At 37.9% G+C, this 17,756-nt stretch overlaps 1 protein-coding gene across 8 annotated transcripts in view; it reads left to right on the top strand.

Annotated features, from left to right (window-relative positions):
• Positions 1-17,756, top strand: part of KTN1 (kinectin 1) — a 109,373-nt gene that overhangs the window by 32,959 nt on the left and 58,658 nt on the right. For all 8 annotated transcript variants that reach the window (XM_037733977.1, XM_037733981.1, XM_037733978.1 and 5 more), the window contains exons 2-5: positions 4,087-4,639; positions 8,480-8,617; positions 10,004-10,174; positions 11,209-11,339. In XM_037733977.1, coding sequence (XP_037589905.1) covers positions 4,117-4,639; positions 8,480-8,617; positions 10,004-10,174; positions 11,209-11,339 — 963 coding nt within the window. In that variant the 5' untranslated portion in view covers positions 4,087-4,116. The remainder of the gene's footprint in view (positions 1-4,086; positions 4,640-8,479; positions 8,618-10,003; positions 10,175-11,208; positions 11,340-17,756) is intronic.

The following is a 17,756-nucleotide window of genomic DNA, read 5'->3' as shown; positions in this document are numbered from 1 at the left end:
GATCTCGGCTCACCGCAACCTCCGCCTCCTGGGTTCAAGCAATTCTCCTGCCTCAGCCTCCCCAGCAGCTGGGATTACAGGCACGCGCCACCATGCCGAGCTAATTTTTTGTATTTTTAGTAGAGACGGGGTTTCACCATGTTGACCAGGATGGTCTCGCTCTCTTGACCTCGTGATCCACCCGCCTCGGCCTCCCAAAGTGCTGGGATTACAGGCTTAAGCCACCACGCCCGGCCTAGGTTTTTCAAATATCAGATAATTGTAGATGTGTGGCATTATTTCTGAGGCCTCTGTTTGGTTCCATTGGTCTATATCTTTGTTTTGGTATGAATACCATGCTGTTTTTTTTACTGTAACCTTGTAGTATAGTTTGAAGTCAGGTAGTGTGATGCCTCCAGCTTTGTTCTTTTTTAAAATAAAGAATATTTTATGAATTTCTCATAAACAAAATTTAAAACTAGAGTATTAAGGCAAATGAGACTGTACCCATGATTCTGGCACAACTTCTTAGTTACTGAACTTGCATATATAAAATGTTTTGATCATATAAATACATACATGATTTTGACTTTTTAGCAGTATTGAATTTAACAAAGTTTTAGTGTTCATGATTTTCATACCGATACTTTGAGTTAATATTTGCTGTTTTAAATCATTCTGATGTTGAATGTTTTCTTTCTTTTTTCAGTTTTTTTTTTTTTTTTTGAGACGGAGTTTTGCTCTTGTTACCCAGGCTGGAGTGCAATGGCGCGATCTCGGCTCACCGCAACCTCTGTCTCCTGGGTTCAGGCAATTCTCCTGCCCCAGCCTCCTGAGTCGCTGGGATTACAGGCATGCGCCACCATGCCCAGCTAATTTTTTGTATTTTTAGTAGAGACGTGGTTTCACCATGTTGACCAGGGTGGTCTGGATCTCTTGACCTCGTGATCCACCCGCCTCGGCCTCCCACAGTGCTGGGATTACAGGCTTGAGCCACCGTGCCCGGCCTTCTTTTTTCAGTTTTAATGTAATGTTGCTGTGAACGTCTTTCTATATGTTTTTTTCTTGCAAATAAATTTCTAGGGATAAAGAATTGGGATTATTGGGCTAAAGGAATGCGAGCTTTTCTTCTTCTAAAAAAAAACTAAACGGGATATATATACAGAATGTGCAGGTTGGTTACATAGGTATACATGTACCATGGTGGTTTGCTGCACCTATTGACTCATCCTCAAAGTTCCCTCTCCCTCTCCCTTTACTCCCTTACAGCCCCCCTGGTGTGTGTTGTTCCCCTCTCTCTGTGCATGTGTTCTCAATGTTCATCTCCCACTTAGGAGTGAGAACATGTGGTAATTGGTTTTCTATTCCTGTGTTAGTTTGCTGAGGATGATGGCTTCCAACTTCATCCATGTCCCTGCAGAGGATATGATCTCATTCTTTTTTATGGCTGCAGCAAACATTTTCTTAATTCTTAATGTCTTCGTGTCTAGTTACGTTCCTCTAAATGCATAGTGAGACTCAGGTAAGCTCTAGTGAAGGTGAATTGAATTGTGTGAAGAGGCACTCCCATGAAAATCCAAAGACAGAAAGCTTAATTAGTTTAGGCCTATATATGGGACCTGGAAAAGGAAACTAGAAAATCATCAAACATTTGAAGAATCAGTGCTTCCGAATTCTTGTGGTCTCATAGCCTCTTTTCTCCTTGAACTTTTGCTACTTTTCCTTTCTACACAGGTGAATTTGCTGTGCTTGATCATAATTTCTGCTTTCCTAATACATAGGTTTGCACAGGGCTGCAGCTTATTCATTAGGCCTTTTTGACTTTGGCCCCTCTTTAGCCCCTCTTCACCAAAGCAAAAATGTGAAAAATTCCACCTCATTGGTGCTTTTTCTTCTTCAGCTCCCCAGCTATGTTGAATAGGCTATGTATTCTATGGATGCTGTGTTTAAAATAAAATTCTTGGCTCTTTAAACCCATTCCTGGTTGACAGATCACACCTAGGCAGGCACAGTAAAATATGTCTAATTTTAAAACCTGGATAGTTCATGTTAATTTGAATTATCAGGGAAACAATTATGTATGAAGTTTCTTTTAGTATTTTGTTAGCACATGATTCCTTTTCCCCCTTGCTATAACTTTGTCTTGGTAAATCTAGAGTTTAATTAGTACTATTAAAATTCCTTATGGAAGTATGAAATATCACTTCTGTCATAAAGTTTAATAGCATGCCTGTTGAATAAATGACAGTCATTCTTTGGTATATGCGGGAGATTGGCTTCAGGACCCCTGTGTATACCTAAATCCAAGCATACTCGAAATCCTGGAGTAGTCCCTGTGGAACCCGAGAATACAGAGTTGACCCTCCATATACTTGGATTTCGTATCCAGCGAATACTGTATTTTCAGTAACAATTAAAAAAAAATCTTTGTGTCAGTGGACTGTGCAGTTCAAATCCATGTTGTTATAGTTCTGGCAAAGTCATATTCAGTAAGCTCACATTCATCTAATTTGAAATCAGATATTTTCTTAGGTGTAAAATAATTCTTAGAATAAGTTCCCTGTTTAGGGAGAATCTGGTTTCTTTAATCACTACATATCAAGACTCTCCAAATTGATAATTTAAAAACTTTAAAAATTCTCGGCTTTATTTTTACATTAAAAGTGCAGAAGTTAACTTTAATTTGCTTTATTTTAAGTGTCTCCTGGTGTTTACTTATATCTGTATTTTACCCCTTTTCTCTTTCTACAACACATTTGAGATGACATAAGAATACAAGTCACTTTTTTGTGGCTTAGGCATGTTTGTAGGAACATCACTATCTAGAATCTAAACATCAGACTCATTTTTGCTTTGAGATTTAATTTTAGCAGAAACAACCTTCCATGTAAGTGATATAATATCTGTATTCAAGGCAGATGTTGGTAGTCAGGTTACATCTTTTTTTCCCCCTGTGCTTACTGGGTTAATGTAAAAATAGGGCTGATGTTCCATCGATGAGGTAAAGCCTTTTATTTAGCATTGGGTAGAATAATGATGGCAGCCTTGCTTTTGCTGTGTATAACTTGTTTTGTGCAGTATGGGGTGCCTTTAAAAAATTGAGGTAAGTTCCTAACTTGTAATTTATTTCACTATTTTAGTGTTTTGAGAGAAGGCCTCGCTCTGTTGCCCAGACTGGAGTGCAGTGGCACAGTCACAGCTCACGGAAGCCTCGACTTCCAAGGCTCACGTGATCATCCCACCTCAGCCTCCCAAGTAGCTGGGACTGTAGGCTCACTTCACTATGCCCAGCTAATTTTTTGTATTTTTTTTTTTTTTTGTGGAGACAGGGTTTCGCCATGTTGCCCAGGTTGATCTGGAACTCCCAGGCTTAGCTATTGTGTCTTCAGGATATTAAAGCCACTTTTGTAGTAGAATTTATTTTAGTGCTCAAGTGATCCATCTGCCTCAGCCTCCCAAGGTGATGGGATTCATGCGTGAGCCACCGTGCCTGGTCTGTAATTTATTTTAATGCCAAATGCCACATCCTAACATTCTGATTTTGATTTTATTATATTTTTATATCCTTGATAGATCCCATCACATCATCAGGCTGATAGTCACTGCTGTAAAGATGCAAGCAGGTTGTGACTGGTCTTAAATCTGTAAATAAACCACCTCTTTTTGTGTGTGTGCATTTCAGAATATGACACTTTTAATGAATGTCCAGTGAATTGATAATAGTTAATACCTCTTTATTTTCACATATGGTAGTAGTCAACACTGTACAATAAACAAAAAATAGTTAACTACTAATAAAGTACTAAATATGGATACTGGGGGAAAAGAAAGTAATGAATATTTAAATTTTTTATCTTCAATTAGGATATTTTCACATGATTTAGAAATGGAAGGATGTGTTCCACTCTTTCTAGTTATTAATCTTATTTTTCATAGTATATATGAATTGTAGTTGGCAAAGAAATCAAGTATGTGATTTAAATAGCTAACCTGTTTAGATTTGTAAGTCAGGTTAGATTTGAAAGAGCAGCGGTTTTGATTTTAACTTTTATAAGACTGACAGTTTCTTTCTTTTTTTTTTTTGTTTCCACCTTCTCCCCTATTTAGGTTTTATAGGATTACATTAACAAAAGTACCATGGAGTTTTATGAGTCAGCATATTTTATTGTCCTTATTCCTTCAATAGTTATTACAGTAATTTTCCTCTTCTTCTGGCTTTTCATGAAAGAAACATTATATGATGAAGTTCTTGCAAAACAGAAAAGAGAACAAAAGCTTATTCCTACCAAAACAGATAAAAAGAAAGCAGAAAAGAAAAAGAATAAAAAGAAGGAAATCCAGAATGGAAACCTCCATGAATCCGATTCTGAGAATGTACCTCGAGACTTTAAATTATCAGATGCTTTGGCAGTAGAAGATGATCAAGTTGTACCTGTTCCACTGAATGTGGTTGAAACTTCAAGTAGTGTTAGAGAAAGAAAAAAGAAGGAAAAGAAACAAAAGCCTGTGCTTGAAGAGCAGGTCATCAAAGAAAGTGACACATCAAAGATTCCTGGCAAAAAAGTAGAACCTGTCCCAGTTACTAAACAGCCCACCCCTCCCTCTGAAGCACCTGCCTCAAAGAAGAAACCAGGGCAGAAGAAGTCTAAAAATGGAATCGGTATTGTAATCTATTTAATCTATTTAATTTTATTGTATGGTTTGGAGCTTGGAATTGAGATACTCTGTTTGGTGCATACATAGAATGTTTAATACTGAATCGGAAACCAAGATTATTCTTTTCCTTATATATTTGCTTCATTAACATTAATTGCTGGTAGAAATTAATATTGATCATAAAACAGCACTTAAAACTAAACTTCTGGGCCAGATTTAGGGACTCATGCCTGTAATCCTAGGACATTGGGAGGCCGAGGTAGGAGGATCGCTTGAACCCAGGAGTTTGAGACCAGCCTGGGCAACAAGGTGATACCTCATCTCTACAAGAAATTGAAAGAAAAGAAAATTAAGTAACCCCCCTACATCTTATAAATATCCTACTTTGACTGTTTTACTAAAACCACTTAGGACCTGTAAGTATAAGCAGTTATGAACTTCTGCATTTACTTCAACCAGCCCTTTCTAAATCATGTGATAAGAATTAAGATGAAAAGCTAAAATAAGGCATCATTTCTCACCCTGATTGCTTCATTTTGCGAACATTTGTCATATATCTGTTTTATGCTAGGCATTATGCTAGGTAATAGGGCTACAGAGATGAATACATTTTCGAGGGAGTTGTGGACTAGCGTAGACACAAATAAGTCATTATAAAAGGTTTAGTGTAATAATGTAGGTATGTCTAAACCAGTGTAGGAATTTTAAGGTAGACTACTTAAAGCATAGAATGCCAGAAATTTTTAAAGTTTGGATAAATACTAGTTAGGTTTCTTTGGGTGGATGGGGAGGGGTAGGATAGAGATTCCAGGGAGAGGGGGTTGATAGGTACAATGGAAAAGACTTGAGAAATGGCATGGTGATGTGTGAAACTGTAAACAGTTTGTTTTACTTGAAAGGACTTATATGTACCATTAAGTCATTTGTGTGTCTTAACCTGTAGAAGGTTATATTGGATTTTTTTTTTTTGAAACGGAGTGTCACTCTGTTGCCCAGGCTGGAGTGCAGTGGTGCCACCTCGACTCACTGTGTCTTCTGCCGCCCAAATTCAAGTGATTCTCCTGCCTCAGCCTCCTGAGTAGCTGGAATTACAGGCATGCACTACCACGCCCAGCTAATTTTCACAGTGTTGGCCCGGCTGGTCTTGAACTCCTGACCTCAGGTGATGTACCCGCCTTGGCCTCATAAAGTGGTGAGATTACAGGCGTGAGCCACTGCACTTCACCCGGTTATATTGAACTTTAAATATTTGCATGCCAGCTAGGATCAAGGCCTATTAAGCATAAGCACTATGTGTTTTAGTTGAGGAAGAGTACATGTAAGCCAGTAACAAAATGTGATTTATGTAGGAGACAGAGAAAGTATAGAGGAAATACAGAAGCTAAAGTAACTACTACTTATGCTGGGGTGAAAGGCTTTATAGAGGAGGCAGTGCCTGAGCATTGAATCGCTTCATTAAGCAAATAGTGGGGTCTCCTTCCCCACTGGCAGAATATCATGTAAAGGCACAGAGTGCAAGTGTACAGTATATTGTTGAGCCATAAAATGTGAGGTAGAGAGTGATAGGGAACAGAGCTGAAAAGATGGCAGTGGCTAGATCATGATGGTTTTTGGATGCAGCGTCAAGGAGCTAAGACTTCTTAGGCTAGCCATAGTTGAAGATTTTTAAGCAGTTTAGTTACACGGTCAGATTTCTGTTTTAGAAAGATGTTTTTGGCAGAGCTTACAAGAACAGATTTCATGGAGCGGTATTTGATGGCAGCAGACTAGTTAAGAGGTTATTGTAGTTTTCTAAAATTAAAATGTAGGCCTGAGCTTGGTAGTGACAGAAGAAATACCTTCGAGAAGTATACAAAGTAAGAATGACATGAAAAACCTCACTATACAGGAGTGTGACAGGTAAAGGAGAAGATAGGCTTAAAGCTGATCTCCCAAGTTCAGAGTTAGGCTGGGGTTGGCAAACTGCAACCTGTGAGCCACATGTAGCCCACTTCCTTTTTTTCATGCCTATGAACCAAGAATAGTTTTTACATTTTAAATGGTTGGGAAGTAAATCAAAAGAAGAATAATATTTTGAGAAGTGTAAAAATGTAAAGAAAGTCAGATCTCAGTATTCATTATGTATGCAGCTACATTGATTCACTCATTCATAATACGTTTATGACTGGCTTTCATGCTTCAGTGGCAGACTTGATAGTTGTACCAGAGTCCATATGGCCTACAAGGCCTAAAGTTTTTACTGCCTGGCCCTTTGCAGAAAAAGTTTGCCAGCTTGTGCTTGGCAGATGGTTGGTAGCACTAAGATAGGTAAAACTGGAGAGAGACTAGATGTGTATGGAGAAGAGAACACTTTTAGTTTGTGTTTCCGGTGCCTATGGGGCCATCTACATAGATAGCAACTCAGGATGCAGTAGGTTTTGTAAGTGTAGAAAAGTAGATTCAGAAGCCTAAGCATGAAGGTAATAGAAGTCATGGGTGTAGATAGCCCATCTAAGGGAAGTATTTAAATTGAAGCCCTAACCCTGAGAACTAGCAGTATTCAGTAGAGGCAGTTCCCAAAGGATACTGCAAAGGAATATTTCAAGTGTAAAAAGACAATTATTTATTTTTATTGTGGCAAATCACATATAGCATGAAATTTACCATTTTAACAACTTTTAAGTGTATAGTTGTGGGGTGGTAAGTACATTCACATTCTTGTATAATCATCACCACTAGCCATGCCCAGAACGCTCATGTTCTCCAAATGAAACTCTGTACAAATTATATATTAATTCCCCATTCCACCCGCCTCCCAGATCCCCCCCATCCCACCCCCACCCCCAGGCCCCGACAACTACCGTTCTACTTTCTGTCTTTATGAATTTGACTACTCTGGGAACATCACGTAAGTGAAGTTATACAATATTTGTCTTTTTGTCATTGCCATATTTCACGTAGCATAATGGAGAGGAGAGTTTTAAGAAAGGGTTAGAGACCAAAAGTATAAAATGCCAAAGAGTAATCAAATAAGGATTAATGGCTGTTTGTAGAATATGGCATTTGGGATAGTGGGGGGGGGTTCTGAGTTAATCTTTTCATGGAATGAAAGAGATAAAAATCAGGTTGCAGTTAGTTGAGGAATGATTGGTAGAAAAGGAACTAAGAGTATTTTGTCAATGTGTAAGGAAATGGATGTGGGATGCTGGGAATTCCGGTGATGGGGAAGGGTTTTCTCTTCCTCCCTTCCTTACCTTCCTCCTTTTTCTTCCTTCCCTTCCCTTTCTTTTTCTTTTTTTTTGAGACAGGGTCTTGCTTTGTTGCTCAGGCTCCAATGAATGGTGTGATCTTGGCTCACTGCAGTTTCGACCTGCTGGGCTCAAGCTATCCTCCCACCTCAGCCCCAGAGTAGTTGGAACTACAGGTGTGTGCCACTACACCTGGCTAAACTTTATTTATTTTTGTAGAGATGGAGTTTCACCATGTTGCCCAGGCTGGTCTGGAACTCCTGGGTTCAAGTGATCCATCCGCCCGCCTCAGCCTCCCAAAATGCTGGAATTATAGGTGTGAGGAACTGCACTCTGCTGTTTTTTTTTTTTTTTTTTTTTAAGATGATAGAGACTTGTTCATGCCTATAGGCTGAGTAGGGTTGAAAATAGCTGAGGAATGGGAAAGGGAAAAGCAAGTACATTGAAGAACTGGTGTATTGGAATAAGAAAACTAGAATAAGTTATTGGTTGGAGAGTTCTATGTCAGACTTTAAATTTTTAGTGGTAAAGCATTCTGGGAATTACTCAGTGATTGCATCTTTTCTGTTATATTCGTTGTTTGCCACAATTACTTTTTTCATGTGTGTTTAATAAAGATGACCAGGATAAAAAGGTGGATACTCTCATGGTACCATCAAAAAGGCAAGAAGCATTACCCCTACACCAAGAGACTAAACAAGAAAGTGGATCGGGGAAGAAAAAAGCTTCATCAAAGAAACAAAAGACAGAAAATGGTGAGATGTTTAGATATGTATTATTATAATGCTAATTCTAGAGAAGTACACCAGCACAAAGACCCCGGAAATCTCACATGCTCTTTAGCTCTCAGTTTAATGTGTGCTAATGACGACTGTAATACTAATGCAGGTCTAAAATTATCTTTAGCCTAATGACTTTGTAGTGCTTTGACAGATGGGCAGAGTGTATGTTTAAGATGAAAAAGTTTATCTGCCCTTTAAAAAGGGCAAAGCATTTATAAATATCCTTAACTCAGTTTTGAAAAAAATAAATAGCATACAGACCATAGAAGAAAAACATTCTCGAAATACTTGTACTTTTTAATATCACTTAAAGATTATGCTTAAGAATATTAGCTAGATTGGGCATTACCTTACATTTCTAATTCCTAAACAAACGTGCATGTGTGTATGGTAAGCATCAAATTATAAAGGATGGAACAATCTTACTCGTTCAGGGTTTTCCAGGGAAAGCTTGGTTGTGAAATTTGTGAAGACTAAACAACAGTGATTTCCAAATAATACTGGGCTTTGTTATCAACTAGTGTTAGAAAATAGTAAACTTGGAAAGGGAAAAGATGAAATTCTATTATTTGCATTAAAATTATGACATATCAATTAGGTATGAGAGAAATATTACCTAAATATATATGTTAAAATTAAATGTTAAACAGTTTTAAATAAAAGAAAACTATATAAGCTGAAAAGCTCTATTTAAAAGGTAGGAATGAAAAAAAAGAGATTTTCATCTGGGTGTGGAAGAAGTTTGTACCTCTAACCAGCAGATATTAGGCTTAATGTTCGGACTCTTCAAATTCTTCCCATTTAAATTAGGAACAAAATAAAGAGGCTTCTTCTTCCACTTTTAATGTTATTTTGGAAGTTTTGGCAAGTGCAGATATGCCATGGAAATTAGAGGCATAACTATTCAGAAATGAGAAGCTGTCTGCAAGGAACAGTGATTTTTGCACTTAGCAAGTACAAAGAACTTGATTAAAAATTATCCACTACATCAAGTCAGTAAAGTACCAACATAAAGACTAATAGTTTTCCTTGAGCACTAATTAAGTGGAAATAATTCTTACATTAAAACAAAAATTAAGACCTAAGGATGTGTAAGAAGTTTGTAGATACCATTAGAGGAGATATGCTATACACTGCTAGATAACTTAAGTGATTTACTATAAAATAAGACTTAAACTGGTACTGCTTCATTAGAATGATCGTTTTTACTTGTTAAGTGATGAAATAGAAATTTAAAACCAAATTGAGCTACTGTTAGAGGTTTCAAAATAACTGCATTTATCATTAAAGTATGCTTGCGTGTCATTTACTCTGTTTTTAAAAAATTCTAATTATGATTTTCTTGAACTTAAATTGTAGTCTTCGTAGATGAACCCCTTATTCATGCAACTGCTTATATTCCTTTGATGAATAATGCTGACTCAAGTCCTGTGGTGGATAAGAGAGAGGTTATTGATTTGCTTAAACCTGACCAAGTAGAAGGGATCCAGAAATCTGGGACTAAAAAACTGAAGACTGAAACTGACAAAGGTAATATATGGGATTTATAATCCGTGTTGTACTATAAAAACACATTTGTGAGTTCTGATTGAGTCATAGATTTCATTTTCTCATAGAAACAGTGCATTGCAAAAGGTTAATCAAATCCCTGTAGTAGAAGACTTATTGGTAGTCTTTTAGTCCAACCTCCTCAGTTTTGTAGATCTAGAACTTGAATTTGACTTGTTAAAGGTCCCACAGCTATTTTGCTATCTGATGATTATTTTCCAGCTACTACTGTCTCCTGTGAGGTTTCTTGGCTAATTCATAACTTTTTAAATTTAATAGACTCTTTTTTTTTGGGGGGGGTAATTTTAGGTTCACTGCAAAGTTCACTGGAAAGTACAGAGTTCCCACATGTCCCGTTTCCACATGTGCACACATCTACCTTTTAAAACTTACAGTTTAGCTGAAGTATTAAAAGCCCTAGGCTCCTTTGAGTCTGGTGGGTGGCAGTTCCTTTAAGAAGAGGATGTTAGTGCCTGATACGAGAACCTTGGGAAAAATAAGGATGGGTGGGTCAGGAGGTGCTTGATGCAGGGATTTTTAAAGTGTCAGGATGGTTTGTATATATTTGATCTTCATAGAATCAGATTCCCTTTTTATAATTATCTTAGAACTTATTTTCTCATATGTGGAATTTGGCTTATGTATGTCTCAGGATTGTTTTTCACAGTTGTCAGTGTGCAAGGATTATTAAAGTTGAATGAGAACATTGTGAATATATCTAGTGCAAGTACTAGCATGTACTAGACACCGAAGTGATTTATTTTTTAAGTCAGGACATACTGGCATTTTAGTGTTTTGCAGTTTGAGCAAACTTTTAGTTAATGTAATTATTCTGTGTTATAGATGGTAAACCCATTTTTTCCCTCTTCACTGTAGTATTTATTTTATTTGACTTGAAGTGTGTACGGTATCTGTTTTCTTTTGGTTATTGGCTTTCTGGGCTGTGAATTCTTCAGGCTTACCTTTGCTACAGTTGTCTTTTAAATGCTAATTCTTTTTGTTTTTTTCTAATTAAGAAAACGCTGAAGTGAAATTTAAAGATTTTCTTCTGTCCTTGAAGACTATGATGTTTTCTGAAGATGAGGCTCTTTGTGTTGTAGACCTGCTAAAGGAAAAGTCTGGTGTGATACAAGATGCTTTAAAGAAGGTAAGCATGTGTTTTGATTATGGGCATATTTGTGAGCAGTCATAAGAAGTTCATCAAACAAGACTTTTGCCAGAGCAATTAATATCTTCTTCCATCCTTAACATCTCAGAACATAGAGTCTGGAATGCCTTCAGAAGTTACTTCATATATTGTATTAGTCCATTTTCATGCTGCTGATAAAGACATACCCAAGACCGGGTAATTTATAAAGAAAAAGACTTTAATGGGCTCACAGTTCTACATGGCTGGGGAGGCCTCACAGTCATGGCAGCCGGTTGAAAGCACGTCTTACATGGAGGCAAGGAGGAGAGAATGAGAACCAAGCAAAAGGGGTTTCCCCTTATAAAACCATCAGATCTTGTAAGGTTTATTTACTACCATGAGAACAGTATGGGGGAAATCACCCCCATGATTCAGTTAGCTCCCACTGGGCCCCTCCCATAACACGTGGGAATTATGGGAGCTACAGTTAAAGATGAGATTTGGGTGGGGACACAGCCAAACCATAACATTCCACTCTGCCCCTCCCAGATCTCATGTCCTCACATTTCAAAACCAAACATGCCCACCCACTGGTCTCCCAAAGTCTTAACTCATTTCAGCATTAATTCAGAAGTCCATAGTCCAAAGACAAGGCAAGTCGCTTCTGCCTATGAGCCTGTAAAATCAGAAGCTGATTAGTTACTTCCTAGATACAATAGGGGTACAGGTGTTGGGTAAATACAGCCATTTCAAATGGGAAAAGTTGGTCAAAATAAAAGGGCTACAGGCCCCATGCAAATCCAAAATCCAGTGCGGCAGTCAAATCTTGAAGCTCTAAAATGAATGATCTCCTTTGATTCCGTGTCTCACATCCAGGTCACACTGAAAGAGGTGGGTTCTCATCATCTTGGGTAGCTCCACCCCTGTGGCTTTGCAGGGTACAACCACCCTTCTGGCTGCTTTCATGGGAGGGTCTGTGGCATTGAGGGCCTGTGGCTTTTCCAGGTACATGGTGCAACCTGTCTGTGGATCTACCATTCTGGTATCTGGAGGATGATGACCCTCTACTCACAGTTTCACTAGTCAGTGCTCCAGTGGGGACTCTGTGTGGAGGTTTCAACCCCACTTTTCCCATCTGCACTGCCTTAGCAGATGTTCTCCATGAGAGCCCCACCCTGACAGCAAACTTCTGCCTGGATATCCAGGTGTTTCCATACATCCTCTGAAATCAAGGCAGAGGTTCCCCAAACCTCAATTCTTGACTACTGTGTGCCCTCAGGCTCAACACTATGTGAAAGCTGCTAAGGTTTGGGGCTTGCACCCTCTGAAGCTATGGCCCACGCTGTACCTTGGCCCCTTTTATCTATGCCTAGAGTGGCTGGGATGCAGGGCATCAAGTTTTAGGCTACATACAGCAGTGGGGGCCCTGGGCCCTGCCCAGGAAACAATTTTTTCCCTTGTAAGTCTCTAGCCCATGATGGGAGGGTCTGCTGCAAAGGTTTCTGACGTGGAGACGTTTTCATCATTGTTTTGGTGATTAAAATTTGGTTCCTCATTACTTATTCAAATTTCTGCAGCTGGCTTAAATTTCTCCTTAGAAAGTGGGTTTTTATTTTCTATTGCATCATCAGGCTGAAGATTTTCCAAACTTTTATGCTCTGTTTCCCTCTTAAAACTGAATACTTTTAATAGCACTCAAGTCATCTCTTGAATGCTTTGCTTCTTAGGAATTTCTTCCTCCACAGACACTAAATCATCTCTGTCAGATCTCTAGGACAAGGGCATAATGGTGCCAGTCTCTTTGCTAAAACATAGCAAGAGTCACCTTTACTCCAGTTCCCAACATGTTCCTCATCTTCATCTGTGATGACCTCAGCCTGGATTTTATTGCCTGTATCATTATCAGCATTTTGGTCAAAGCCATTTGTTCCAAACTTTCCCACATCTTCCTGTCTTCTTTTGAGCCCTCTAAACTGTTCCAAACTCTGCCCGTTGCCCAGTTCCAAAGTCGCTTCTACATTTTTGGGTATCCAGCAGCGCCTCACTCCTGGTGCCAGTTTACCATATTAGTCTGTTTTCACGCTGCTGATAAAGACATAACCAAGACTGAGTAATTTATAAAGAAAAAGAAGTTTAATGGACCCAGTTTCACGTGGCTGGCCTCACAATCATGGCAGAAGGTGAAAGGCACGACTTACATGGTGGCAGGGAACAGGAAATGAGAACCAAATGAAAGGGATTTCCCCTTGAAAACCATTACATCTTGTGAGACTTATTGGGCGAAAACACCCCCATGATTCAGTTATCTCCCACCAAGTCTCTTCCACAACACGTGGAAATTATGGGAACTACAATTCAAGATGAGATTTGGGTGGGGACACAGCCAAACCATATCAGTTCACTTATTTAAAATATCATCTGTTGTCATCTCATTCTTTGACAGAAGCCAATTGCTTAAAATAAGTAAGATGATTTATATTATTCTTAAAGTCATTTGGCCCTTGGCTAAACTGTACTGTGCTTTGCTCTGACTAGAAGTGCTAAAGGCACTCAGATGATTTCTGGATAGCATATATGAACTGTACAGTTCATGAAGATCCCACTGTTCAAAGAACCTTGGGACTGTTGTTGTTGTTGTTGTTTGTGTGTGTGTGTGTTGTGTTCCTTGGGACTATTGTGTGTGTGTGTGTGTGTGTGTGTGTGTTGTGTTGTGTTGTGTTTATAATAGTACTCTTCTAAAGGAAATTATTTGGATGGCATAATCACTGCTATGGCTGATATTTTAAAAAATTGTAAAACAAAGACCCCAGGCAGTTAACATCTATATTCTTATGGGTCATGTTTACTATAATATGTACTATGTCATACTGGGAAAGGTGACAAGTTTTCAAGGGTTACCTATGTAAAATAAAGTGACATGGTGTCTGCTGTTCAATATTAGATAGTTCATTTAACTGTTTTTATTCTAAAAACATATACATGCACACATCTTTCCCCATAACCTTTCACATACTTTCAAACCTTCAGTGGTTTAATTTTTTCTTAAAGAATAGTCTAGATGATTATCTCTCACCTGATTACCTGGAATAGTCTCCAAATTGATGTTTTTTCTTTTCCCCTTAGTCCTCTAATCGGGTTTTTTCCACGTAACTGTAAAGTGACCAGTAAGAGATAAATTAAGTTGTATTACTGCTTTAAAAAACCCTTTGGCTTTTTTTCTCTTTTGCAGTTAAATCATAAATCCAGATTCCTTAACAGGTCTATGTCCTGCCTGCAGCCTCATCTAATGGCACTTTTTCTTATTCCCTCACTAAATTTCACTCATACGGAGCTTTCTCTGGTTCTTCTCCCATACTAGACTTTTTTCTTCTGTCTGTCCTGTCTCCCTTTTCCTCCCAAACCCTCCCCTCCAATTTGTTCTTATGCCTAATTCTCCTTTAAGTCTCCACTTAAATGTCCTTTTCTTAAGCCTAACCTGAATTCACAGTCTAAATTATTTGTCCTGCTATTCCTTCTTAAAACTGTCTGGACGTTTGCCATAGCATTTATCATAGTATTGTAAGTCTGTCATACTTCTGTTGACAGTGTGTTTTATACAAATCTGTGGCAATTTTACAATGTAGTATGCTTGTTAGACAGTCTACATGTGATGCCAGCAATGGCCCAGAGTAAAAAGGTAACCAGAGTAAATATGACAAATGTGACTTTAGAGTTAATGCTTTTTAAGATTAAATGTAATTGCTTTAAGTGTCTCTCTTCTAATTAAAGATGGGGGGAAGAGTAATCATTTTATTGTCTGAGACTGCTTTGAACTCTAGAGTCTGGGTAATAAATCAGACTACCCTTTATCTATTTTAGGCAGGCCTTGGGAGAAGATGGGAACTGTTAAAGATAGCATAGAGGAAGTGTTTTGAAACTCCACCTTTTTCCCCTTTTCTGAGCCTTCTGGTTTTAGATTAAAATCTTCTTGTTCTTGGTTTGTCATGGGGCGATTCTGTTCTCTACTAAAGGAACTCTGCCTTTGTAGATGTCCTGTATCTGAGTAAGATTAGGTAAGTTTAATTTCTCTCTTTTCCTGCCTTAGAAACTGAACTGGTCAAACCTTTTCACAGATTGTTCAAAGTCCCGGATGTAATTGAATCCTCGTGCCGAATAAAGACCACCTTAGAGCAAGGGGGAGGATAAATACAGTATACTGGCATAGGATAGAGGAGTTAAGGGATTTGCTGACCAGTTGGATGTAGTGGCTGGGAAGAGTCAGTCCATGGTGACTACTTATTTTCTCTTTTGAGTAACTGGACAGATTGTGGTGACAGTGGTGTTTGTGAACACTTGGTAGAGAGAGTAGAGGATTGGGAAATTACAGAAAGCTGTTTTAGACATCCCTTGTGCCATTTAAATGGATATAGTCATTTTAAAATTAAATACATATTTCTCTGGAGTAGAAGAAAGGCTGTAATGGGAGTGATTGAGGAAGATAATCCACTACATCAGTACATATTGTGGATGCGTATTAGATGAGGGAGGATGTGGGAGGTGATAGAAGGAAGGCTCAAGAATGAACCCCAGGAAACACCAACAATTAAAGAGCAAGGAAAATCACCACGGAAGATACTAAAGAGGAGCAAAGTGGGAGGAACACCAGGAGATAGTGGAGTCACAGAAACTTTGAGTTTGGTGAGTAGGGAGGTTGGGAGAATGATCAACAGTAACATGTTTTAGACGTGTCAAGGAAGATTAAGATTGTAAAACTGGGTTTGATAGCCTTAATGAAAGCAGTTTAATTGCAGCATGAGACTGTAAATAAGTACCAAATGAAAGAGAAAAGTGACAGGGAGTGTCCACTATGAATAAGCTGAGGTAGGAAGGGGAAAATAGAGCAAAAGCTAGAAGAGTTGGGGCAGAGATGTTATTTTGTGTGAGTGTACATATGCCCTTGTGTAAGAGATACGAGGCAGTTGGGAATGTGGTTAAGATCCTGAGCTCTGGAGTCAGACTTCCAGGATTCAAATCTGGATTCTGCCACTTGGAGCTTTGTGGCCTTAGATAAGTTACTTAGCCTCAGTGCCTCAGTTTTCCCATGTCTAAAATGAGAATAATTAAGTTTTGAGAATTAAATAATAATGCATGTTAGGTGCTTAGAGTCCCTAGCATATAGTAACTGCTGAAAAATATAAACTATTAATGTTAATTATTAGTAAGAAAATATTTAATTATTTTTTGTCAATGACCTTTAAATGGACTTGCCTTCGGTTGTATTTTAAACTTTAAGTTATTAACAATTTGGGCCCCATGCTATGTAGCAGGAGGAACTGCTATTATACCATTTAAATTTTTTTCCTAGCTTCTTTCTTCCACCCCTCTCAACTTTTGTTAATCATAGCTTTTCTGTTTGTCAGATACTTGTAATAGTTAACATCTCTTCTGTGACTATAACTTTCATGTTTTAGTTACAATTTTATATTTAATAGTGGGTCAAAATGTCATAGCTTCTTTATTCATCTTTTGGTTAGCTGAAGTTGTTTTTCCTGGGATTTTGATGAGAAATTTTCCAAAATTTGGCAAGTTAACCTGCTCTTTGTTGTATTTATACTCAAGTTATAGTTTGGTGGGGTATAACGTTCCAGAATTTCATTTTCTTTCCTTGAATAACTTTATGTATTTGTTGTTTTACTGTTCTCTTTATTTATATTGCTGGGTAGAGGTCTGAGGCCAGCCTTCATTTTGTACCCTTTTCATGTATTTTTGTTAAACTGCACTGTCACAATTAAAACATTCTTTGAATAATCAAACACGTTTATTATTTAGTAGATTTTTTTCAGTGTCTGACCTACTCTACGCATATCAGGGGTTTCAGTTTCTTTGGCATTTAGTAATTGTACTATAATATGGCTTGACATTGACTGCTCTATTAAATTTCCCTTGGATACAGTATGCCTTTTCAGTCATTAGATTCAGGTCAGCTTTTTTTTTTACTGGGCATTATATATAATGTCCTTGAAATAAGTAAAATAATGGACATCAATTAAATACATGTAGGCTCTCCTCTGCCTATCTTCCTTATTTTTCATACTTTTAATTAAAAAAAAAAAAAAAAAAAAAAAACTAACACATAACCAAAACTATTTGTACTTTTTATTTACTTTCTCCACCATAGACTCTGTGGCTCTTACTGTATTTACGGCAGCATGTGCTTTTCTGTTTGCTGCTTCTAACTAGATTATATTTCTGGTATGGTGTTACTTTTACTTCCACTTCAGTTTTGCCAGCTCACGTTTGATCTCATTTTGTGTTATCTTTTCTCTGAGGTCTTTTATTTTCCAGAGATGATTCCTTTATTATATTTTTAACCACAATTTTTATCTGCTCTTTGACAACCTTTTTCTCATGAATTTTTTTCACTTGTTATTTGTGGTTTTTTTTTTTTTTTTTTTT

Source organism: Cebus imitator, unplaced genomic scaffold, assembly GCF_001604975.1.
Source record: "Cebus imitator isolate Cc_AM_T3 unplaced genomic scaffold, Cebus_imitator-1.0 Scaffold560, whole genome shotgun sequence".
In the NCBI taxonomy this organism is placed as follows: Eukaryota; Metazoa; Chordata; class Mammalia; order Primates; family Cebidae; genus Cebus; species Cebus imitator.
Note: the sequence above shows the minus strand (reverse complement) of the source record. Positions and strands in the feature narration are given on the sequence as shown.